Genomic DNA, 25,294 nt, shown 5'->3' with positions numbered 1-25,294 from the left:
TCACACAGCTAGGCCATTATTAAATGTCTGAGACCAGATTTGAGCTTAGGTCCTCTTGCCTCCAGGTTCAGTGTTCTATCCACTGGCACCACCCAACTTACCCCCGGGGATCCGGGTCCCCAGCCCCACCGGGCGGCGAGCCCGGGGGGGTCCGGGGGCCCGCTCTCACCAGGGTCTCCAGCCGGAGGGTCCGCACGGCACTGTCCGTCTCCTGCCCGGGCTCGGCGAGGCTGCCGGCGCCCCCCAGCAGCAGCAGCAGCAGCAGCGCCAGCGGCGGCGGCCGGAGCGGGAGCAGCCTGGGGCCCATGGCCGGACCTGGGGCGTCGCGCGGCCGGGGTGGCGGCGCGCAGGAGCCCAGAGCCCGGGGAGCCCCAGGCAGGCGGGACAGGATGAGGCGGGGCGGCCCGCGCCTGCGCCCCGCCCCGGCAGCCCCGCCCCCGGCACGGCCCGCGCCTGCGCCCCGCGCCTGCGCCTCGCCCCGGCACGGCCCGCGCCCCGCCCCGGCAGCCCCGCCCCGGCAGCCCCGCCCCGCCCCGCGCCCCGCCCCCGGCACGCCCCCGCAGCCCCGCCCCCGGCACGCCCCCGCAGCCCCGCCCCGCCAACCCCTGGCATGGCGGGGCACGCGGCCCCGGGCAGCGCCAGCTCTTCCTCCAGGGCCTCCATCTTTTCCTCCTTCCCTCCATTCCCAGAGTCCCGGGATTTGAGGGCTGGAGGGGGCCTGCGGGGCGCGTGGGCCAACTAATAACCAGGAGGGATGCCTCGGACACTGAGCGGCCGCCCCGGCCCTCTCTGTAGCTTTGCCCCCGTCTGACCACTGCGCTCCTTCCCCGGGAGTCTCTCCCAGAGGACAGCCAATGGGAGGCCCTCCGTGGAGACTAGCCTCCCTCCCCAGGCCAACCTTCCGCTGCCCTCCGCACCCGCTGCCCTCTCCTGATGCCCAGAACTGAACACAAGCCCAATCCCGAGTGCTAGACCTTTTGTAATACAGCCAAGAATCACATTAGGGCTTTCGGCTTGTTTTTGGCCACCGCATCACACTGCTGACTCAGAGTTTGTAGTTCATCAAGCAATATTTTTTTCAAACTGTCATAAAACTATGCATTCTCCATCCTGTACTTTTTTTTTTTACGTTTTTGCAGGGCAAATGGGGTTAAGTGGCTTGCCCAAGGCCACACAGGTAGGTAATTATTATCTGAGACCAGATTTGAACCCAGGTACTCCTCATTCCAGGACCGGTGCTCTGTCCGCTGCGCTACGTAGCCGCCCCCATCCTGTACATTTTTTTTAGGTTTTTTTTTTTTGCAAGGCAATGGGGTTAAGTGCCTTGCCCAAGGCCACATGGCTACATAATTATTGTCTAAGGCTGAATTTGAACCCAGGTACTCCTGACTCCAGGGCTGGTGCTTTATCCACTGCACCACCTAGCCGCCCCCCTTTTTCAAGTATTTTGACAAAAATTGTTCATTATTTTCCCCAGTTCAAGAAATTGCTTGAAAATTTTGTAAATTTGGGGGAAGAAGTATAGATAGGATATGAGGCTTTTTTTTATTTTTAAATTTTTTTTTAGGTTTTTGCAAGGCAAATGGAGTTAAATGGCTTGCCCAAGGTCATACAGCTAGGTAATGATTAAGTGTCCGAGGCCAGATTTGAACTCAGGTACTCCTGACTCCAGGGCAGGTGCTCTATCCACTGTGCCAACTAGCTACCCCGAGGCTTTATTTTTTTGAGGTAGAATTTGGAATTGACTTGACAAATGTTGTTTTAACTTTTAGAATGATATGTTCAAGACTTTTTCCAAAGATTGAACCTAGAGGTCTTTCTTTTCTGAAAAACAACCAATATTTGCGTGAGTCTGTTATGTATATGACCCTATGGTAGGTAATTATGGTATTTAGGTATGGAGATACAGAAAGGTTTATAAAACATGGTCACTTTTTAATGAATTCTTTCTCTTGACTGCCCTCCTCCCTTTGTCCCCATTAGAATGTGAAGTCCTTGAGAGTATGAATTATTTTCCTTTTCGTATCCCCAGCATTTAGCACAGTGCTTGACATAGTATATACTTTATAAATGCATTCATTCATTCATTCATTCAACTAATCATTCAAGAAATCAGTCACAGCACTTAAGATATGGCCCCAACCAACTTTCTACCCTTACTTCCTTTAACCTATTCTTTATTATAATTGCCTCTATCCACTTGCTGTTTTCTGAACTTTTGTCCTGCTCTTTCCTAATTTGTACTTTTTGCTTATGATGAATGTACCCCGTACCTGAAAAGGACATATACAATTATTAAAATCCTTTCCCTTCAAGAAGAGAAATGAGTAGGACATCTATGTAGGAGAAACATAGAAAGAAGAGGGGTCTCAAGTCCTGGAGTTAAAATTCTTGATAGTTAAAATTTCTGCTCCTTCTTTTAGAGGTATCTCAACAGTTGATTACCCCAATTCATCTACCAGGATTTCAACATCTATCAGCAGGGGGCAGCAGGTGCCCATAGATGAAACCAAAATAGCTGCAACCTATTATATAATACTAAAAGTTTGGGAATGGATAGGTTTAGAAGTTGAAAGCCAAAGGTAGGGAATGGGTATATTCTGGTTGCTCAGGATCTGAATCTACTCATTTGGATGGGGGTGCAAATCTTAGGATATTCTCCTTTCCACTCCCAGTTCTGGCAGAGTATCACCCACTCCTAGAGAGCATTCCTAGAAATAGGAATTCCATCTCCTGTGAAGGAAACTGTCCATCTCTGTAACTTCCTGCTTCCTTTTCATGGGATTGTGGTATTTTCTCAGGTTGACTGAAGCAGTTTTCTAAAGTTAGAAGGGACTTTAGAGATCATTTCCAAGCCCTTCATTTTACAGATGAAAAATCTTGGATCTAGAGGGGTTGTCAAACATCACACATATGGCTCCAGTAAGGGTGGATTAGATGACCTCTGAGTTCACTTTCATCTTTAGAACTGATCGTCTTAGGCCTGAGCTACTGCAAGTAGAGACAGATCCCTGTCCTGTAATTATTCCTGTCCTCTTCATCAAGAACTTAGGAAGGGGCTGAATTTTAGGGCTCTGGGAGCTCAGATTCTCTAAAACGAGCGCTCTATCTCTTAACTTAAAGGATCCTAGACTTTAGCTCTAATCTCAGAGTGGATAATTATTAATTAAAGAGATGCCAAGCACATATGGCTATCATTTGACTTTGCTTAACCAAAAATCTCTACATCCAAAAATTAGTTCTCTAAATTGTGAGGTATGGGTGGAGTGGAGATTAATCATATTGGTCTATTCTGAGGAAAAGATCTCTATGCCTTCATACACCTCAAGTCCTCCTCAATCTGTCCTTTTTCCTTCCCCACTTTAATCAATCAACCAATCCATCAATCAACATGTATTTATTCAGCTCCCACTATTGCCAGGAACTGAGCTATTGATGAGGATACAAGTACAAAGAATGAAACAATCCCTACTCAAAAGGAGCTTACATTCTACTGGGGGAGACAAGTACATATAAAAATATACACATGAATAGAAAGTTAATAAATACAAATATATACAAAATAGGTAAATACATGGTAATTTGGAAGAAAATTATGACAATTATGGGGCATCAGGAAAGTTCTTGCAGAAGATGGTGCTTGAACTGAACATGAAAGGAGGGGAGAGATTGCAATATTTTGGAATAAGGAGGCGCCTTCCTGGCATACACAGGGAAGAATAAAATGGCTAATTTGGTTGGATCAGAGTCAGGGAGTAATGTCCAAAAAGGCTGGAAAGATAGTGGGGATTGTATTGTGTAGGGTTTACCAGCCAAGCAGAGGACTTTATATTGGAGAGCTAATAGGAAGTCACTGGAATTGGTTGAGTGAGATACCTGCATGGTTGGATCTGTGCTTATGGGAAATGGGTAGCAGTATATAGGATGGATGGACTTGTTTGAAAAGGGGAAAAAACTCCAGGTAAGGAATCCTATTTGGTTGGCCCAGTCTAGGACTTTGACCTATTTTCCTTTTGTCTTCTAAACACATTTGAAGAGCCCAATCTAGATCTAAAGCCCTCCCTCCCTGCACTCCTGACACACCCGTACTTCTAGGTTTGGTTCTAGAGTGCAAGGATTAACAGGAAAGATTTCCCAATTCCTTTTCATACCTGAACCAACCAGTGGTTCAGTTGCTGAATCAATGCACTTTTCCTTTTTGCAGCTCTACATTTGCCTCTTTTATTTTCCAAATCCTGGTCTTCCCTCTCTTCCTATCTCAGGATATCTTTCCCAGGGTATGGAAGGAGTTCAGAGCCATTCAAAGACATCTTTGTGGGTTATTTCTTCAACATGATCTACCAGAGACTAGTGGAACATCAGGGTCCCTTCAGACTCCCATCCTCCTTGATCAGAGTGAGAAAAATGGACTCTGCTTGCACCTTCTCCCATCCACTTCCCAACTGTGATAGCACCTACCTCCCGAGGTCAATGTAAGGACAGGAGATATTTGTAAAGTGCTTAGCTTTGTATCTGGCACATGTAGGCACAATATAAATTCTAGATATTTTGTTGATATTGTTTTTCTATGTGAGTTACTTCATTCAAGTGAAAAAGACTCCACCACCAGCAAGGGGCATGGAAAGAAACACACTCTTAAAGCAATTGCTTCCTACTAGTACTCACAAGCCCCCCAACCTGTTTGGTCACCCTGAGTATCTGAAAGCCTGAACATCCTCAAGCCCGTTCTGAGCATGGGTGTCTGTAAAGTATTTGGCACAGCACCTGGCCATAGGTACTACACTCCATTACTCTGTCCTATTTATTACTGGAGTGTAACTTGTGGTTATGGCGGAGTGCAATATGGTAAGATTCACTCACTACTCCAGCCTGGAGTAGCCCACACTTGACATATGCCTCTCTGCCCTCATTCCTTAGGAAGAGGGGTGGGGCTTTGCTGGGAAGGCTCTATGGGAGGGAGATGGGGAGATGAAAGTCATCCTTTACCCTCTAGGCTGACATCAAGGCCCTTCCCCTTGTCAGGGCAAAGCTTTCATTACCACCTCAACTAACACAATGATTTCCTAATAAGTTTTCCAACCTAAAGTCAATCCCCACTCCAATTCATCTTTTATACCTCTGTCAGGCTAATCTTCCTTATGTGTAGATTTGGTTATTTCTCTGTTCAAAAATCCTCAATCGTCTCGTTGCCCACCAAGTTGCTTGGAATTGAAAGGCCAAATTTTACATTCTGGCATCACTAGATCCAATGCCAATCATACCATTTTTTTACTCCCTACTCTGCTTTCTAAGCTTCCACCAGACTGGACCACTTTCTGCCTCAATAACATGCCTCATGCTCTCCCTGTATCCATCTCCCTCTTTGACTACTGGCATTACACACATCCTCCAAAGCCCAGTTAAAATGCTGCACTCCTCCAGGAAACCTTCCCAGGACCCTCAGGACCCATGAACTTCACACTGCAGTTTGCTTTGCACCTGATCTCAAGGCACTTCTGGGCTCAAGATGTATAATCATTTGTTTTATCCAGAAAACTCCACTAGACTTTAGGTTCCATGAAGATGGCATCTATAGTTACTTAAGCCTTCTATCTCTACTCCACAGAGTAGTAAGTTGTAATGAAAAATGTCCTAACAAAGGCAGGAGGGTCACCTGGCTGGCTGGGGAGAGGGCCCTTCATCACTTTCCTGGCACCTCTGTCACTCCCCCACCCCCACTATCCAAGCCTGAAATGCCTTTTCACAAGAAATCGTTTCCTCAACAGCCTTGATCCACAATGAGAATGCTTTTAGATGGGATGACACATTAAATCATCAATATCTTTTCTCACAGAGGACATTAGAAAAGAACTGGAAGAGGTAGTACTCAAAACCCGGCTGGCCAGGTGGGATTCTAAGACACAGAGAATGCCTTGGAGAGATTTGTGGCAACCAGCTAGTTGAATAAGAGAACCAGGCACTGGAGTGCCTGAATGAAGAGGGACCAGAAGTATAAGGGCTGGGAGAAGGGTGATGGAGTGAGCATTGAAGAAAAATCACTGACTTCACAATGGTGCTTGGAATCAGATCCAACCCTTCCCCCAAGTCCATCCATCCATTCCTTTCCCAGTAGAGAAAGGTGAGACTTGGCTAGTCAGACACAGGTAGGTCCTTAAGACCCTAGAAATCAAGGTTGCTAAGATTTGCTGCTGTACTTGAAAACAAGAGTCCTAAGTCAGACACTTTAGACTCTCTTTCTGCTCAGAGCCAATCTGAGTGCAGGAGACCAGCTCCCTAAGAACAAAGCAGTTATGGCTCTCTCTCCCAGGAACTAATGGAGGAGTGTCTGAAGAGGAAACAATTTTCTGGGAAAGAGGTAACAAGGAACTGGTTTTGGAGAAGAGGGCATCCATCATCCAGATAAAGTGACTTAACACTCATTAACCTCACTCAAAACCATCACTTTCTACATTAACTAGTATAGAGCCCAGAATGGGTAAGCAGGCCTCTTCAAGCCTAGGTGGTATGACATAAAAAAGGGAATTCCCATTCCATTCCCAGAATTCCTTACTCTGGTTGTATGCATGTGTACCCTGGGGAGTTTAGGAGGTGGTTGATCCACCAGTTAAGAAAGTGGAAAGATCAAAATGCATTCTTCTTCTGATATGAGACACTTTAAAACTGTTAGCGGGATGTCTATGAAGGTAATGGTTAGACTAGAAACAGAGCATTGGGCCTGTGGTATTACTGATATAGGGAACCGTGGGGTAAGGAAACTCTACCACTGCAGATGGCTGGCACCTTCTCTGCAGCTAATAGTATTAGCATTGCCTAGAGCACTTTGAAGTGAGGTGATTTGTCCAGGGTGCTAGGTGTCAGTTGTTCTGCATTGGAAGTAGGATTTGAACCCATGCTTGGGTTCCTGGCTTGAAGTCAACTCTCTTTGCCTGAATTGAGGTAGTTAAATCCTTCCAGCAATAAGGAAGCCAAAATCCCCCCAAATTTGTAAAAATTTGCCCTGTTTTACTCCTTGATCCCTCTGATTCTAGGTTATGGAGAAATGATATAGAAGCCATTCCTTAAACCATTTCCTTATAACCTTCCCACCACTACCCTTACCCCACCTCCACCCCTGCAATCTGCCTTCTATTCCTCAGAAGACTAAAGAACCAAATGTGGGTGGCAGTTGGAATCTTCCTCACTCAAAGCTGTGTCTCATTTGCCGCTGTATGAAAGAGAGGATGGTCCAGTCCAAAGCTACATAAAACATGTTTAATATCCAACCAGGGTCACAGTCATCGCGTATCCCACATTTTGAGCAATAAGAGAGATGGTGAGTTTGTTAAGCGTGTACAATCGATATTCCAGAGGAGGAAAAAGAGAAAAACCATTTCAGAACTGCAGTAAACACTGTAACACACAACACAGACTTAGGGGCAGGAGAACATCCCCTGGGAAGGGGAAGTCTAGAGCCAGAGAATAGAGAAAATTAAATCCACCATGGGGGTGGGAGTAGGAAAGAAGCACTCATCTGAATGAAATGCCCAATTCTGGGAGAGAGATCTAGGAAAACAGGAATGCCAAGATGATGCCCCACCCTGGGAATAGGGAGGAAATCTCCCCAGAGGCAAAAGCAGTCAAAGCAATCAGCAGTACCTTCTCATAGCCCTCCAAAGTATCTGAGGGGAGAGGGTCTTCAGAACAGAAAAGTGAAGGGTGTGAAGTGATGTCCTTGGGAGTTTCCATAGGGAGTCCCTGCCTCCATAGGGTTCTCCTTCTCTGTCCCATCACTGCCATTACTTCTAAAGAAACCCTTACAGGAAGAGGCTTTGGGATGCAGCTGAGAAAGCTGTTTTCTTATTCTCCCAGGCACATTTCTTCAAAGGAGGAAGGGGAATGGGATGAGATCCTCAATTTGGCCTATTTGGCCTGACCCAAAGCTAAGACAGTTCAGGGAATAGATGAGGGCAAGGGAAATTTTAGAAAGACAAAGTCACCATCAAGTGCAAAGAAACCAAAGAAATCAGGGGTGCAGAGAGAAAAGAGATATAGAGAGGAAGGAAAAAAAAAGAAAAGAAATAGAAGAGACAGAGAATAGACAAGAGAGGCAATGACAACAACTAAAGCAAAAGACAGAAGTCTTAATGCTTTTCCAGGGACAGGGCACAGTTGTTAAAACGAAAAAACAAACCAGAAACCCCAACACCTCCCCACCAACAAACACACAAAGGCCCAGAAAGCAGGACAACTTGCAAACACCCAATACATCCCGAATAAATTATGTCACTATGTAACTGGCAAAAGGGGCAGGTACCACCAAGGAAACTCTCTTCACAGTTCAATCTAGGGCAGAGAAGGGGACAGAGGGCATGCTGACTTGTCTGCTGCAGTGAGGATTAAGGTGGGAGTGGAAGGGCATTCCTGGCAGACAGAGATAAGGAAAGATCTCCTTTCCAGGGCATGGCAAAAAAAGCCCCCCTACCTAGAGAGAGGTCCTATGATGGGAAGGCCAATGAGACATTCCCATGGGGGCCCTGACTTTCTAGAAGGAGTGTGTTACAGGGGACTGTCTTAGAGCTCAGGGCGCAGCCAGCACACACAGGAGCTCAAAAAGCAGCCTGAGGCTTCATAGAAACCTTGGGGAGGCAGGGTCAGTGCCTCCTAGTTCACAACTTGGTTGTTTGATGCCTCCTATAGTCTTGGAAAGGGAATGTAGCAGCAGGGCTTAAAAAAAACACATACACATCAGTGTAATAAGGGGGAGCAGCTTGGTTCCCAATGGTTCCCCCTTACATTTCAGTAACCTTAGATATCTAGCTATATAATCATACACTATCCAGACCAACTTATGAATGCAACGTATCAAGTGCAGGAGAAAAAGGTAGCTAAGGAATGGATAAAAAAGAGGAAGGATAGTCTGAATGCCAGGAAATAAGAATATGTTCATCTTTTAGTGGTCCCTGGGTTGGAAAAACCATGAAGAAAGGGATAGAAATAGAGAAGAGGATGGAGGTAGAGGCAACCCATCTTACACTCTCCACTAAGCAAATCAGTTGGAATTAGAGAGACTAGCAGCATTACTGCTGGGGATGGGAGGATCATGACTGGGGACTGCGGAAGCTGTTCCCCCCAATAGGACCATGCAAATAAGGAACAGAGGGAGCATGGCATCTCAGAAGTCACTTATCCAATATGCAGCTTCACTTGTCAAAAATCAAAGAAAGCAAGGCTTTCTCTATTTCTCTCATTCCCCAACTCTGTTCTGATCCTTAGTCACCCCTATCTTAGTAGGAGAGTCTAGAATTGAAGGGTGAGACATCCTCTCCAAGGCTAACAGGAGAAGAAGAAAGCCACATGTTCAGGGAAATCAATGAGAGACTCACCAAGCAGAAGACCAGAAGAAAGGGGTCTAGAACCGACTGACAACAGAGACTCCCTGGGCTATCTTAATCCAACCCAGATTAAACCTTTTCCCCTTTATCCTCTTGGGTGAGGTGAGAGGGACAGATGAGGGTAAATCTTATGTCCTGAACCATGCCTGCCCCAACTCTGTCCATCTTCCTTGTCCCTTCATATATTTCTCTATACATGTATATACACTCATACATACACACACACACACACACACACACACACACACACACACACACACAGAGGCCCGTGCAATTTCCATGTAGAAGCAGAAGGGGAGGGCAAAGGAATAAGGGAGTGGCTTATGGAGACAGGGAGGGGACTCGGTTGCCAAAAGCACAACAATCAGAGCCAAATCAAGCAAAGGCAGAAAAGCCTCTCCCCATAAGAACTCTGGGGGAGTGGTGAAAATATGGGGCCACTCCATGAAACCATAACATTATTTTGTTTTGTTTTAAATCCAATAAATTGGAGTAAATCATCATCAGGACAGCAAGTGAGAAATAAGACTGATCATGTCAGCTGTCAGGGGAGTGGGCAAGGCTCTTGCTAGACATGTGGACATGGTACTTGGGATCCTCACCACACTTACAATGGGGTGGAGAGTGGGTGCATGTTGGGAGGGAGGTGGGGGGGCATTGGCTGGCGCTCACTTCTTGTTCTTGAGCTGGTTGGCCAACCAGTCCAAGCCTTCATAAAGCCCATCCCCACTGGTGGCACAGGTGGCCTGGATGTACCAATTACGGTGACGCAGAGAGTGTAGACCCAGTTTGTCCGTTATCTCAGCTGCATTCATGGCATTAGGCAGATCCTGGTAGACAGAGAAAGGGAGGAAAAAAGGGATCAGAAACTGTAGGAGGTATTTTGTTGCCACAAAAGGCACCTTAGATGCCATTTCTTTCTCTAATATTTTGGAGAAGTCCATAACAGGAACACACTTTAAAAGTGCATTGGACAGAGATAATCTAGAGGTAAAAGTCCAAGGGAATTTCAGACTCAATCACTAAGAATAAGAAAAGATATTGGTCAAAGTATGCATTCGGGTTGGGTGGTATTATCTGGAAGAACCCACCAACCCTGGAGGACTGGGTGAAGAAGGACTGAGGTAATAAGAATTTTCCTGACTCTAGAAGGATTCTGCTAGACTAAACAATGAGCAAAGAAGTTTGAAGTAATTTATCTGTACCATGAAAATCCATAGAGTCTCAGCTGCTTAATGCCTCAAAATCTGTTACGATTAGGTGGGGAACAGGGAGGACAAAGAGTTTCCATCTTCCATACAGAATTGGGAACACTTTCACAACAGTTGCTAAGAATGGGTTTCTTCAGGCTCTATCCCACCAATGCTTAGGATAATTCCCATTTTTGGGGGTGGGGGGAGGTTAATGGTAGCACACATTCTCACCTGTTTGTTTGCAAAAACAAGCAGCACAGCATCTCGGAGTTCATCTTCAGCTAGCATCCTCATCAATTCCTCTCTTGCCTCATTCACTCTTTCCCGATCATTGCTGTCAACCACAAATATCAAACCTAGGGAGGCAGAGCATCTATTATATAGGGTGGAGAAATGGCCATTTTTCTTTTCAACCCCATCTTCTCTGAAAATTTTACTCCTTCCTCTTACTCCACCTTGTGGAGTTGCAGCAAGACATGAAGCTGGATGTTATTACTCTAAAGCATTTGTCAATAGATGGGTAGTTTTTATATTTGGATGAACTCAAAACACTTTAGCCTCACTCTCAATACAGTCCCCCCATACCTTGGGTATTCTGGAAGTAGTGTCTCCAGAGGGGTCGAATCTTGTCCTGGCCGCCCACATCCCAGACCGTGAAGCTGATATTCTTGTATTCAACAGTTTCCACGTTGAAGCCTGTGGAGAACCAGACAAGTGTAACTAGAAATGGTACTCCAATGGGCTTATTCCTCCCATGTTTTAGTCACGAACGCAGTTAGAACTGGTATTTCCTGGGTTCCTGATACTCAGGATATGAGGGAAAAAAGTCAAACAAAGGGTTGGAAGATTGAGGGGCCAGGAGGGCCATCAGGCACTCTACTCAAAACTATTTGAATGATGGTGACTCAAGCTAACTGTCTAGCTCCCATCTCCTTAATACTTTTATTTAATCTTGTCATAGGAAAAGATGAACTAGGATCAGCCCCCATAAGTTAGCTACCTTGGCTAAGAAATGGGATTGGTTTGGAAGCAAATAGGGAAGAGACATATCTTGAATGTAGGATGAAATTTATAAGTCTCAAACAGTCGAATTGCACCTCTTCCACCCCATCCAGTTTGACAAATAATTTCCCTCCCCTGCCAGCTTTATAACCAGGGCTGGGACCACAAAGATTCTACTTCGAAATCATGCCAAGCCCTGGCAGGAACATCAAAGTCCTTCACCTGATTTCCAAACAAGACAGAGAACAAACCAACCCCAGTGCCTGAAGGTGGCTACCCTGTGCCAGCCAGAGGAAGTTCTTCAGGGGGAGAATGAAGACTAGGAAATGAACAGAAAGGCAGTGCTAACACCAGTTGGGGAACCGCCTTGAATCCCCATGCTTTTTTAGACCTGTTGAGTATATGTAAGAATAAAAGAACATGGGTGGCTAGGTGGTGCAGTGGATAGAGCACCAGCCCTGGAGTCAGGAGTACCTGAGTTCAAATTTGGCCTCAAACACTTAATAATTATCTAGCTGCGTGGCCTTGGGCAAGCCACTTAACCCCATTGCCCTGCAAAAAAATAAATAAATAAAAATAAAAAAATAAAAGAACCCCTATCCTGCCCCTTTAGCCAAGAGTGAAAAGCCAGTGAGCTGAAGCTGAGGAATTCAGGGTAGAAAGCTTGGCCCATGACTCATACCTATGGTAGGAATGGTGGTCACAATCTCCCCCAACTTCAGCTTGTATAGGATGGTAGTCTTCCCAGCAGCATCCAACCCCACCATCAAGATGCGCATCTCCTTTTTCCCAATCAGGCTTTTGAGCAGATTTCCAAAGATGTTCCCCATGGTCACAGCTGCTGTTTCTCAATGGATGGAAGGAGCTAAGTGAAGGAAGGTAGCGATCTGTGTGTGGCTTGGGCCCTGCTGTTATGATGGGGCCCCAATTCCTAGATCAAAAAAATTGCACATCAAAACAGTTCAATGACAAAGTATTGGCAAGTCCTGGATCCCTTATTGCTCTTCAACTTGTTTAGCTGAGTCATTTGCAGGAAGATTCTGTCCCTCTTTTCAAAAGTATTCTGCTGACCCCACTATCAATCATGTCATTTAAAAGTGAGTGCGTGCCTTAGAAGGTAAGCAATGAGAACCAAGGGAGAGGTACAGAGAGGGTCCTTTCTTCCACTCTTTCCTTTATGTCATGGGGTGGCCCCAGGTAGAATAATGAAAAGAGGGTTCAGAACTGCCTGAGACAGCCAGGTCCCTGTGCCTGGGGAGGCATGTATCATCCATCAGCTTATTCAGCAATTTACCATATGCCAGATGCTGGCATTCTTTTGGAGTCTGGGAATGAGAAACACACACCCCAAACCCAGCAGGCGAAAAGAACAGGTCAAGACAAAGTGCATCCAAACATAAAAATTTGAAAGGTGGGAATTTAAAGAACAGGGGCTTGATGAATTTGGGAATATCCCCCCCCCTCAAAAACTGAAGATGGACTCAAGTTTTGTATTTTCTTATTCTGTTCAGTTCTCAGCAAAACTTTTGAAGGTGGTAAATGAGATAAGATTGACAGCATCCAGAGATTTAAAATCTAATTTATCCAAAAGAATAAGAACAATGAACATTTATGGATGTTTCATCTTCAAAGGCATCTCCAGACATCCACTAATGAGCTAGGTGTGGTATTCTTGGCAGGTTCCCCTTCAGCCCAGCCTCTGACCCAGCATGCCCACACCCAGGTTTGGCTCAACCATAGGGCTACAACCAAGTTGCCCACGAGTCACCTAGTACTATCCAATCAGTAGGATTAAAATCAATTGGTCCCAATCAGTGGGAATCAAATTCATAGCATTCAGAGCCACACCTTGTCTGTTGTTTTTAGCAGGCTCTATTCTTGTAATATACAAAGGAATAGAAACAGAGGTTAGGAAAAAAAAGGAGAGAAAATATCTTTCCATTCTTAGAAGCTCCTAAGGAGCATGATTTGCTTTTCCCTAAAGTTTAAACAATACTGCCTATCTAAAATCTACCATATCCTCCTCCTCCACTCCTTGTTCTTCCCATCAGACATTTTCCCAATTTATTTTTTTCTTTATTCTAGTCTCAGATGAAGGCCACTCCCTCACGGATGCCTGATCACATTTCCTCTTGTTTTCTCTAGCAGATTATACTTGCTAACATTTCCACTTTTTATCTAATCTTATTTATCTAATCTACTGGTTCCTTCTCTGCTGCCTCCAAAGCAGCTATGGATATCTTCCCATCCTTAAAAAAAATTCTCAGATGAACTGACCACCCTGCTAATTTCATCCTCTGACCACCCTGCTAATTTCATCCTCTATCTCCCTTTCCCTTCATAGCAAAAACTTCTTAAGAAAGGTTGCTTCCATTTCCTTACTGCTGTAATTTGACTTTTGACCCTTATCATTCAACTTAAAACTGCCTTCTCCAAAGTTGCCAATGATCTCTTAATTGCCAAATCTGAGTTTTCTCCCCAATATTCATCATTCTTGACCTCTCTGCAGCATTTGACACTATCAATCACCTCCTGAATATTCTTTCTCTAAGTTTTTGTAATACTGCTCTTTCTATGCAGGCTTTCCTTCTAAGCCTTTTCAGTCTCCTTTGCTAGATCTTTATTCACATCATGCCCACTATGTTCCTATGAGCCTTCCTTACTTTTTCCTCTATACTACCTCATTTGGTTATATCAGTTCTTATGAGTTCAGTTATCATCTCTGCAAATGATTTCCAGAGCAATATATCTAGTTCTAGCCTATGATCTGAATTATAGTCATGAATTAATAATGTCTTTTAAAAACAATTTGAAATGGTGTTTTTGTTAGCATCTCAAATTCAACATAGCCAAAATAAAACTTATCTTTTCCCTTAAATTCTCCCATCCTTTCAACTTTCCTATTACTGAGAAAAATACCACCATTATTCCAGTCAGTCTGGTTCAAAACCAATGTGTTATCCTCAATTTCCAATTTTTATTCATCCCACATTTCACAACCCTTGCCAAATCATGTCTCTACCTTAACATCTCTTAATATCCTCTTCTCTCCCCTCACAAAGACACCACATTAACTCAGACCTTCAACAACTTTCATCTGGCCTTCCAATTGGTCAACCTGCTTCATTCTTCTTACCACTCCAATCTGCCTTCCCAATAACTGCCACAGTGATTTTTGTAAAGGATATTTTTTTTTTTTAGGTTTTTTGCTAGGCAATGGGGTTAAGTGGCTTGCCAAAGACCAACAGCTGGGTAATAATTATTAAGTGTGTCTAAGACCGGATTTGAACCCAGGTACTCGTGATTCCAGGGCCGGTGCTTTATCCACTGCGCCACCTAGCCACCCCGTAAAGGATATATCTAACTAGTGCAAAACCAACATGCTTTCTACCCTGAGCACATACACAAAGACTTGATTTAGGACTCTCTCCTGAAATGATTTATGATGGCCCAAAGCTTTAAAACAAAAAAACACCATTCCTCACTGCTAAACAACAAACCGATATGTTTGCTATGGTTACCTAACATTTTCAGTTTTTGCAAGGCAATGGGGTTAAGTGACCTGCCCTACTCCTGACTCCAGGGCTGGTGCTCCATCCACTGTGCCACCCAGCCGCGCCCCCCATCTACCATTCTTTATGTCACTTTGCACTTATCTATGCTGGGTCTGAAGTGAGGAATTCCTGAGTTCAAATCTGGCCTCAAGATACTCACTAGCTGTTAAGTGGGTAAGTCAAATAACCCTGTTTGCCTCCATTCTTCATCTGTAAAATGAACTAGAGAAGGAAATGGCAAACCACTATAGGAGCTCTGACAAGAAAACCTCAAATGGGGTCACGAGGAGGCTGAAATGACCAAACAACAACAAATATCTTATCTGGCATCATGTATTGCATTGTTATCTGTTTCACATATTTTTTTCCCTTCCACGTGTCATTTTAGCATGGAAGTGATTATGGTTTTAGATGACAAAAATTTATTATCAGATTTTTGCTTTTTGGTTTATTTTTAAAACATACTATTCTCAGAGGAATACTACACTGCTTTATTGGTCATGTCCTAATAGGTGACAAAGTAGACACAATCAATACCTGTTGAAAGACTGATGCTTTAATTGGTCCTACACAACATGAACTTTCCTAAATACAAGCTGGTCTTCTTTTCTACTGTGGGCTGCCTAGGATTTAAAATTCACTAAAATCCTGCTTTTCCCTAGGCTAATATACCTAGAAACTATCAGAAACCAAAAGAGCAAGGACCTATTTCTAATACAATAGCCTGCAGTTACTCTATTTTGCCACATAGGAGCTGTAGAGTTGAAATGCAAAGTTTACATGACTCTAACTGAAACTGATGAACGTGTGAATAAAGACAAGAAAAAATAAATGCAATGTCTAATAATGAAGAGGATGTATTCTAGTATTATAATTCATCTTCAGACTCTTCTTTACTAGAGATAGAAATCATAATAGAAGAACTAAGAACATGTTACTGGATGCAGATGTTCTCTTCAATGCAGTTCAGTATTATGTAATTCATTCTTCCTCTCTAAATGAGATACATCATTTTTGGTCATTCAGATATGACAAATGTACTTGATTGAGGAACAAGTGATAGCTCCCTAACCCAAAGTGACTGAGATAGAACCACTGTTTCATTCTTCTTAAAGAGTACTGACCTAAGCACTGAGGCAACATCTCCTATGTGTCCAGTGTAACACTGTTGAAACTTAATTTTCAGAGAATTTGTTAGAGTCACTGTGTGCTTTTTTTTTAGGTAACAAGAGATGAGCAAATTAATAATGTACAAGGTAAGGTGAAGATTATTTTGTTTCCTTGGTACTAGCTGGTATGCCAGAGTTCTTCAGTTGATAGTTTCACTAATTCCGAAAGGCAATTTAATTTACAATCTTCAAATGTTTTACTTGATATTACCTTCTGTATGTGTATATGTATCTCAGCTCCTAGACTAGTGTTTCAAAGACTTTATGTTATTATCAATAGGAAGATTCACAGAGACTAAAAGATCTTTTGATAATACCTTCCATACTGGACTATGGCTGAATGAAGCATCAATTTTGACATGACCAATTACTATGGAGTTCTCTGACTGATCTAATAAACTCTGGCTAGTCAAATATAGTTACCCCCCCCCCGCCAATATTATACTGATGGTATAAAAATGCTTTACCGAAGCTAAGATCATGCCACAGAAAACTTGACGTCTTTTACCATTTTCCTGTCTGCTAAAAAATTATGTCTGCTACATTGAGTTGTAGCCTAAAATTAAAGCTCTAGAAGCACAAGGTTAATAATAAACACAATGGCTAATAAAGAAATATCAGGCTAAACTTTTGCTAGTGATGGAGTCTAAGATACCACAAAACTTGCCACAATCAGCTACCTCACCTTTTTTTTTCTAATTTGATTATGATAGTGGCATTTCTAAAAATCTAAGGGATTTTCTTAGCATTTCTATATGCTGATGCCCAGATATCTATGGATAGCTATAACAAAACTTCGGAGAATAAGAGGAAACTAGATGGCAGTGAATAGAGCACTGGCCCTAGAGTTAGGAGGACCTGAGTTCAAATTCAGCCGCAGACACTTATTACCCAACTGTGTGACCTTGGACAAATCACTTAACCCCATTTCCTTGTCCCCGCCCAAAACAAAACCAAAACTTCAGTGAATAACAGAATGTGAGATTTTTCTGCAAATCATTTAAGCCAATTATTCTTTGAATGTTTGATAGAATTTATTTTTAACTCCATTTAGGCCTTGGACTTTTTCTTTGTAATGTGTGAATTGTTCAGTTATTTCTTTTAAATACTAGATGGTTTAAATTCTGTGTTTTTTGGTTTGTTAATCCAAGTATTTTACATTTCTATACAACAAATTTATGTTTTGGTGGAATATGATTGGGCAAAATTGTTTCTAACAATTTCCTCTATTTCCTTTTCACTTTTGAATTCTTTTTCATTTTTTACTTCAGTGGTTTATTTTTCCTCTATTAAAAAAATGAATTACTTTTCTATTTACCTTGTTTTTTAAAAAGTTCCTGTTTTATTATTCAGTTCCATTTTGTTTAATTCTTTTTTGATTTCTTTCCTATTTTTGTTTTTAATTTTATCCCCAAGTAGCTTTTAGTTACAAATCTAATTTAGTTTTCTCTTTTGTTGATGCAAATACTGACAACTATATATGCACATGTGTGTGTGTATATATATATATATGTATTTCTCCTAACCACTGTTTTATATATACCCCAAAAGATTTGGTATGCTGTTTGCTATTTTTCTTTGGGAAAAAAGGGCAACTAAATGTTAATTGTGTGTGTGTGTGTGTGTGTGTGTGTGTGTGTGTATATACATAATATATATATATGTGAAATTTATGTCTATCTCCCCCCATATATATTAGTAATTTTTTAGACATATGTTTTTAAGCATGATGCAGTTTTCCTGATTAAGGTCTATTTTTACTGTTCTCTAGTCTGAAATCATGATTTTTCCCCATATTCATCTGAAGTATATGTGAATAGGTTTTATTCTGATCCCTTACTTTTAATGTTGTACTAACAAAAAAAAAACACTTAATTTTTTCATGTAAAAACAACATTTTGGATACTGCTTTCTAGTTTGTTACCTTCCTCTGTTTTATATCCACAATTATTAATTAGGTATAACTTTTCCCATTTCTTCTTTATATCCTATATTTCCCCTTTTTTCATTCTTTAACTTCTGAAAATAGAGATTCAGAATGTACAAATGACTTCCTCTTCTACTATTTGGAAATAAGCACTTGATCACCATTTAAGCTCATTTAAAATTTTCAAATATATATCTTGTCAAAAATCCCATCTTCTGTGTTTGAATTTAACAACTCTACCCAGTTCTGGGTTTCTCATCAAGAATTATTCAAAGTCTTCTATCAGAGATCGATTATTCCCCCCTATAGTATAATACTTAATTTTTGAGGATAAATTATTCTTGGTTATTTGTCTTCTACTTCTGCTGTTTGGTATACTGGATTCCAAGCTTCCTTTTCCTTTATGTAACTGCTTCATAATCTTGTGTGATATTGACTACAGTTTTTTGGTATTTGATTCTTTTCCTTTAATTACTTATATTATTTTTCTGTTGACTTGAAAGCCTTGGACTTATGAATTTTTGGGCATGTTGAATTTGGGAATTCTTCCAGGTTGCACAAGGATTCTTTTAAGTTTCCCTTTGCCTGCTAATTGTACTAATTTTGTACAAATTTTTAAAAAATGAAAAACAGAGATTGCATTGGTTTCAGGCTTTTATCTGACATGCTCTGACTAAGATGTCTATGGGTTTCTGGCAGTCTCTTGGTAGATTCCCAGAAGGATGGAAAAACTCACTATTATTGAATCTTTTGTTTTATCTGGTGCTATTCTTTGAAGGGTTTCCTTTTTTTGGAGGGAGGGGTGTGAATAATGGACTTGTTTAGTCTTTCATATCATCACCTTTAATGGAAATTCTTCTCTAATTCCATTTCTTTGCCACGTTACATACCCAGTTCTTTATGTTTTTCCATTTTAGGGAAATCTTTCAAATTTTTTTATAATTATCAAGTCTTTAGGTGTCCATTTGAAACTCATGCTATGTTGGATATCATGTAAAAATAATTACATAAACACAGTAATTTACAGCCCCATGAAGTTTACAATCTAAAGAGATTACATAAACATATACATTTATAGGACAAGTGAATTGATACATAGATAACCTGTACTTACTGAAACCTAAAACAAAACAAAAAATGGGACAAAGAACTGAGAGATAACAAATAACATGGGAAGGCAATTTGATAGTTCTTTTGTGTTAGGTTCAGTATTACTTTAGCTCTTTAGAGCACTTCAGAGGTCATCTAGTCTAACCTATACTTCAACAGGAATCCTCTTTGTAATGGAAAGGTGATCTGGGGGTAGTAGAAAGATCAATAGATCTAAAATCAGAAGAAGTAGGTTAGAAGCCTGGCTCTACTCTTAGTGTGTGTGTGTGTGTGTGTGTGTGTGTGTGTGTGTGTGTGTGTGTTTCAGTTTCCTTATCTTAAAAAATATTAGGTTAGATAATGCTTAGGTTCTCTTCCAGTTTTAAATTCTGTGATCCAGGACCTCCACTGGTGGGGAATGATTTACAAAAGCAGTCCATTCTACTTTTAGAGAGCTCTTATTGTTGAGAAGTTTCACAATCTATGTTGCTGAAATCTGCTTCTCTGCAACTTCTACCCTCTGCCCCTATTTCTAATCTTTGAGGTTTTATGTATTCTAAGTTTAATCTCCTTCCACATAAAAGTCCTTCAAATAACTGAAGAGAGCTAATATATTCCTTAGCTAACATGCTCTCCAAGCTGAATATCCTGACTGGCTTCAGCTGACCCTTGTATATAATATAATTTCCAGTCTTCTCATTTTCTTGGCATCCATATTTTTCTGGCATTCCAAATTTTGAGACACGATCTAGTTTGTCTTCTTGTTCAAAGGTGGCCTCTAGAGTCAGAAATCTCTATAGGTGTTCTTGCTAGAGCAGAGTATGATGAGGCTAAAATCTCTCTGAACTCCAGAAAAATGCTTTTATTAAAACAGCCTGGGATTACTATCCTCCATCCCTATCATGCTCTCTTGCCAAATCTCTGCCTCTTTGAATTCCTAGCTTCCTTCAATGCACAGCTCAGGTTCAATCTGACATAAGAGGGGTCTTTTCTGATTCTCACAATCATTAGTGCTCTTTGTACAACCCTGTTTTTCAAGCAATGCTATTTTTCCCCTAATATGATCTAAGCTCTTTGAGGAAAAGGGTTTTCATTTCTGCTTTTGTATACTATAGCAGAGTGCCTTGCAATCAAATCTTTTTTTCTTGATTGCCACACTATAATCCTAATTAATACTGAGCTTAAAAGCTGCAAAACCCACTATATCTTTTTTTTTCTATTTTTTTTTTGGCAAGGTAATGGGGTTAAATGACTTGCCCAAGGTTACACAGCTAAATGTCTGAGGCTGCATTTGAACCCAGGTACTCTTGACTCCAGCCACCTGGCTGCCCACCCCCCTCCATAACTTTTTAACATGACCACACCTCCTCCACCAGGAAGTTTACCATTAATTTTAAAAATTCAACAAGGCATATTTTTATCTCTATTAAATTTTTATCTTTTATATCTAGTACATTGTTCTAACTTACTGAAATTTTTTAAATCTTAATTCTGTATTAGATAGCCCTCTCAGCTTTGTGTGATCTTCAAATCTGATAACCATCTATCCCTTCATCCAATTCATAATAAAAACTTTGAACAGAAGATAACCAAAAAGAGGTTCCTAGGGCAAATACCTATAATGACAATGATTCATTTATCACTTTTGTATAGACCTGGTCTTTTCTAAATTCACTTAACTATACTATCATCTAGCTCCAATTCTAAAACTAGCACATTCACTGAGCGAGCCATTCCATTATTTCCGAGTGCCAAACCACTTGCTATGAGTCTCACAATTTGTTCCTTCCCTTCATGTTGCAGTTCCCCTCTCTGAACTTAAAGGATAGAAACTGGGGATCTTCCAATTTATTGGTATAGGAAATTCCCTGATGGGAAAGACTCATTTGAACTCAGGTCTTCCTGGCTTGAAGGCAGATAGATGGTACATTGAATAGTTTCTTTTTAGGTGTGGAATGAGAAAGGTCTGGGTTCATGTATGGCTCCAGACATTTACTAGCTGTGTGACCTTGGGCAAGACATTTAACTCTTGTCTGTCTCAGTTTCTGCTACTGTAAAATGGAGAAAATAATAGCACCTACTTCTCAAGGTTGCTGTGAAGAACAAATAAAATTGTAAAGGACTTAGCACATAGTAGAAACTATATAAATGAAGCTATCATCATCATCATTATCATTGAGGGCAACCATCTACAACGAAAACATTACATTTACTAAATATAATGGCAAAAACATTACATTTACTAAATATAATGCCCTGACAATAAACACACCTTTCTTCATATATACTTCAGGCTGCAAATTGTCCTTTTGAATATTTTCCATTCAAGGATAAAAATATTAGGGATGAGGAAGAAAAATGGTAATTTTCCCCTAGGTTAAATCACTAGATAGTTCTAATCAAATATATCTCAACTCTAACTTGCTCTTCCTGTTTCTAAAACTTCTATAGAGTTTCTTCTAACTTAATTCCTTCTCAACTTCAATCTCATCTAATTTAACTCCCTACTTTGAAACCATTTCTTCTTGTGATCCTTCCACTAAGAAAACAGTATCTGAAGTGCACACTCTATAAAATAAACTTTAAAAATAATATTCATTTTTTTTCTTTTCACCAAGATGGTTGCAACCCCAAGCTGCTAATCCACTATTACCCCCAGATTTTTGGCAATGGTTTTGTTAGGCTCTCCAAGGACCCAACAATACCATCTTATGATTACAAGATCATTACAGGAAACAACCATGGATCTGTAGTCAATCTGAGTTTGAATTCCAACTCTGCCACATATGAACTGTGTGATACTCAGCAAATTATTATTTAATATCTTTGAGCCTTGGTTTTCTCATCTGTGAAATGGAGATAAGATACTCAAACTAGCTTCCTCATGGAACGATTGTGAAGAATGTTTTGTTATAGAAACATTAGCTATTATTAATAGTTGTAATTAAAGAGTTATGAATCTAAAAGAATAAAACTGCAAATTATGAGAAAATGACAAGAAAGAAACATTGTCTTGGCTATTGTGTCTCAGTGTTTCCCAATGAAAAAATTTTTTCTTTATTCTTTGCAGTTAAGGTTGGGAAACATAAAAATCACAAGATCAATAATTGAGAGCTGGAAGCAAGCCTAATGGCAAAGTCCAAAGACCCTAGCCTAAGATCCTAATATCACTACCCCCTCCTAGATCACCTCCTAGAAATGCCAAAGAGTTAGATAAATTTGACTACACTTCTCTTCTTTAGCTCTATCAGGCATCAAGACATCTTTGACAGAAGGTATCGAAGTTCTGATTATTTGCTGTGTGATCATTCTTTCAATTAATTTAAACTGAATGCCAACCATGAGCACGTAAGATTTTGTGGGTCACTGTGGGATGAGGATGGGGAGAAAAAATTGAGGGGCAAAGACTTGAGTTTATAATCTCAGGGTGACAAGAGGTATACAGACAAGAACAGGTAAACAATAGCAGGCAAAGGTTGCGCTTCAGAGGAGGGGGTGGGGTGGGGAAAACGTGTTGTGATCCCTCGCCTGTAGAGACTCCCTACGCAGATGCTGTGTGATTCAACCTAGCTCTGGCAATGCTCCGGCCCATCTTTGTGTCCAACTGTTTTCGCTTTCAGGGACCAGGCTGGTCCAAGAAATAAGGCAGAAGGCAAGATGGCTACAAAGCACCTGTCACGGACAACTTTACAGGGGGGCCAGTGTCCGGGCTTGTTGCACCTCCCCGAGCAATCAGACCCAGCGGCGGATGACCTTCCCCATAAAACTTTCAAGCCACGGGGTGGGGGTGGGGGGTCAGCGACAGGGTTTGGTTACGCTTCGCCCTCCCTGGGATTACCTCACGGTTTCTGTTCCGCCAACCCCGTCTCCCGGCCAGCTCCGGCCCGGTACCAGGGAAAGGAGCCGGGCAGGTTCGGGTACTGCGGAGCCGGGCTCATTCCCGACCCGGCGCCGCTCACTTTCCTAACCAAAAGGCCCATTTTCAGCGGGAACTTCCTCCCCTCCCCCTCCCTCCGACGGTTCGCTCCCGAAGCAAAGGCACCATTTTCTGGGTCGGGAATCCTGGTCCTTCCAGGGCTGCGGGTGGGAGACGGAACGCGGGGGCCGCTCCTCCCCGCTCCGGCGGGGGCCGCCCCCGCCCAGCCCGGGGGAGGGCGCCGCCTCCCCCGCAGGTGTGCCCGCGGCCGCGGCGCCCCCCGCAGGGAGGGGGAGGGGAAGGCGGGCGGCGGGCCCCCAGCGTGGCGGGGCAGCGACCCCGCGCCCGCCCCCGCCTCCTCCGCTCCCCCCACCCCCAGCCCTTCTGGCCTTGGGGGAGGGGAGCCCGTCGCCCCCCCCCCCCCCGCCCCGATATCCCTCCGAGGGGAGCTGCGGCCCCAGCCCGGTCACCTGCTCCGCCGCCGCCGCCTCCGCCTCCGCTCGGCCTCGCTCCCCGGAGGACTCCGCCGAGGCTGCTCCCCCGTCCCCGCCGGCCGCCCGCACCTCGTACCGGAAGCAGCAGCGGCGGCAGCACAAGCTGAGCCACAGCCCCCGCCTTCCCCGGCCCAACCTCCCTCCCCCCTCCCGGCCCCGCGTCCCCCTCCCCCCACCGATCCTGCGAGAACTGCGAGGCGGCGCGCGGGGCAGTTCTCGCGACATCCGTCACCATGGCAGCGGCTGCGGCACCTCGGAGGCGGGGGCGGGGCGGGGGCGGGGAGGAAGGAGCCGCGCCAGGGGCCCGAGGCGTGCGCGCATGTGCAGGCGGTGGACCCTCTCTACATACAGGGAGCCATACGGAGTACTACCACTACTACTACTGGTCTCCAAAAATTGATTTAGCCCTTAGGGTGATACAGCAGGCCCTTCGCAATCGTTATCTCATTGCATCTTCACAGCAAACAGAGATAATGCCAATTTGTCCCTATTTTACAGATGAGGAAACTGAGGCTAGCGATTCTCCGCCCAGCGTCACACCAGTAAAGTATTCCCCTCATCCAAGGTCAAGCTAGCTAACATTTGGGTCAGTTATTCCAGAGGTCAGGCCTAGCACTCTTTCCACAGTGCCACCTAGCTGTATGGATAACTATATTCACATATGCACATGCATCATAATAAATACATCGATCACAACTTGCATGTTATATGTGTATTGTATGTAGCCCTCAAAGCATGTTTGCTATGTGTATGCATATGTATGTATCGCTACATCCCCATATGTTCCGAGAATCCTCTTTTAAATTCCCACTCTCTGATGAATCCCAGCACAAAGCTACATCTCCATTTCCCCAGTCAGGATTCTAGAAGTACTGCATCAGAAATTCGGGAATGATTCTCTCTAATACTATTTAGTCAGTTTGCTTCCCTCCAAAATTATCAGTTTAGAGTAGTTTTGCTCAGGCTGATTTAAGTAGTTTGGTTTTTGTTTTTTTTTTTTTTTAGATTTTTGCAAGGCAAATGGGGTTAAGTGGCTTGCCCAAAGCCACACAGCTAGGTCATTATTAAGTGTCTGAGACTGGATTTGAACCCAGGTACTCCTGACTACAGGGCCAATGCTTATCCACTGCGCCACCTAGCCACCCCGGATTTCAGTAGTTTTTTCAAATCTTTTTTTTCCAAATACAAGTAAAAATATTTTTAACATATATTTTTTAAATTTGAGCTCTAAATTCTCTCCTTTCCCTCCCCTCCTTCCTCACTGAGAAAGCAAGTAATTTGATATTGGTTATACATGTGCGGTTATGCAAAACATTTCCATATTAGTCATATCGTGAAAGAAAACAGACAAGAAACAATTACAAAGTTTGAAAAAGTATGGTTCAATCTACATTTGGACTCCATTAGTTCTTTCTCTGGACCTGGACAGCATTCTTCATCATTAGTCCTTTTTAATTGTTTTAGAGCATTTGAGAATTGCTAAGTGATTCACAGTTGATCTTCATACAATGTTGCTGTTGCTGTGTACAATATTCTTCTGGTTCTACTCACTTCTTTTGCTTCAGTTCATGTACATTTT

At 42.7% G+C, this 25,294-nt stretch overlaps 1 protein-coding gene across 2 annotated transcripts; it reads right to left on the bottom strand.

Annotated features, from left to right (window-relative positions):
* Positions 1 to 7,237: 7,237 nt before the first annotated feature.
* ARF3 (ARF GTPase 3) lies at positions 7,238 to 23,836 on the bottom strand. 2 transcript variants are annotated; one of them, XM_074226027.1, is made up of 5 exons: positions 23,692 to 23,836; positions 12,249 to 12,497; positions 11,150 to 11,260; positions 10,796 to 10,920; positions 7,238 to 10,201 (listed from the first exon to the last, which is right to left on the bottom strand). In XM_074226027.1, exons 2-5 carry the CDS (start codon positions 12,394 to 12,396, stop codon positions 10,040 to 10,042), a joined length of 546 nt encoding a protein of 181 aa, XP_074082128.1. In that variant the 5' UTR covers positions 12,397 to 12,497; positions 23,692 to 23,836; the 3' UTR covers positions 7,238 to 10,039. The 2 variants fall into 2 exon arrangements, with proteins under 2 accessions (XP_074082128.1, XP_074082129.1); XM_074226028.1 differs by lacking the exon at positions 23,692 to 23,836 and adding an exon at positions 23,348 to 23,469.
* Between the last annotated feature and the right edge of the window lie 1,458 nt (positions 23,837 to 25,294).

Source organism: Macrotis lagotis, chromosome 2 (genome assembly GCF_037893015.1).
Source record: "Macrotis lagotis isolate mMagLag1 chromosome 2, bilby.v1.9.chrom.fasta, whole genome shotgun sequence".
NCBI lineage: Eukaryota > Metazoa > Chordata > Mammalia > Peramelemorphia > Peramelidae > Macrotis > Macrotis lagotis.
Note: the sequence above shows the minus strand (reverse complement) of the source record. Positions and strands in the feature narration are given on the sequence as shown.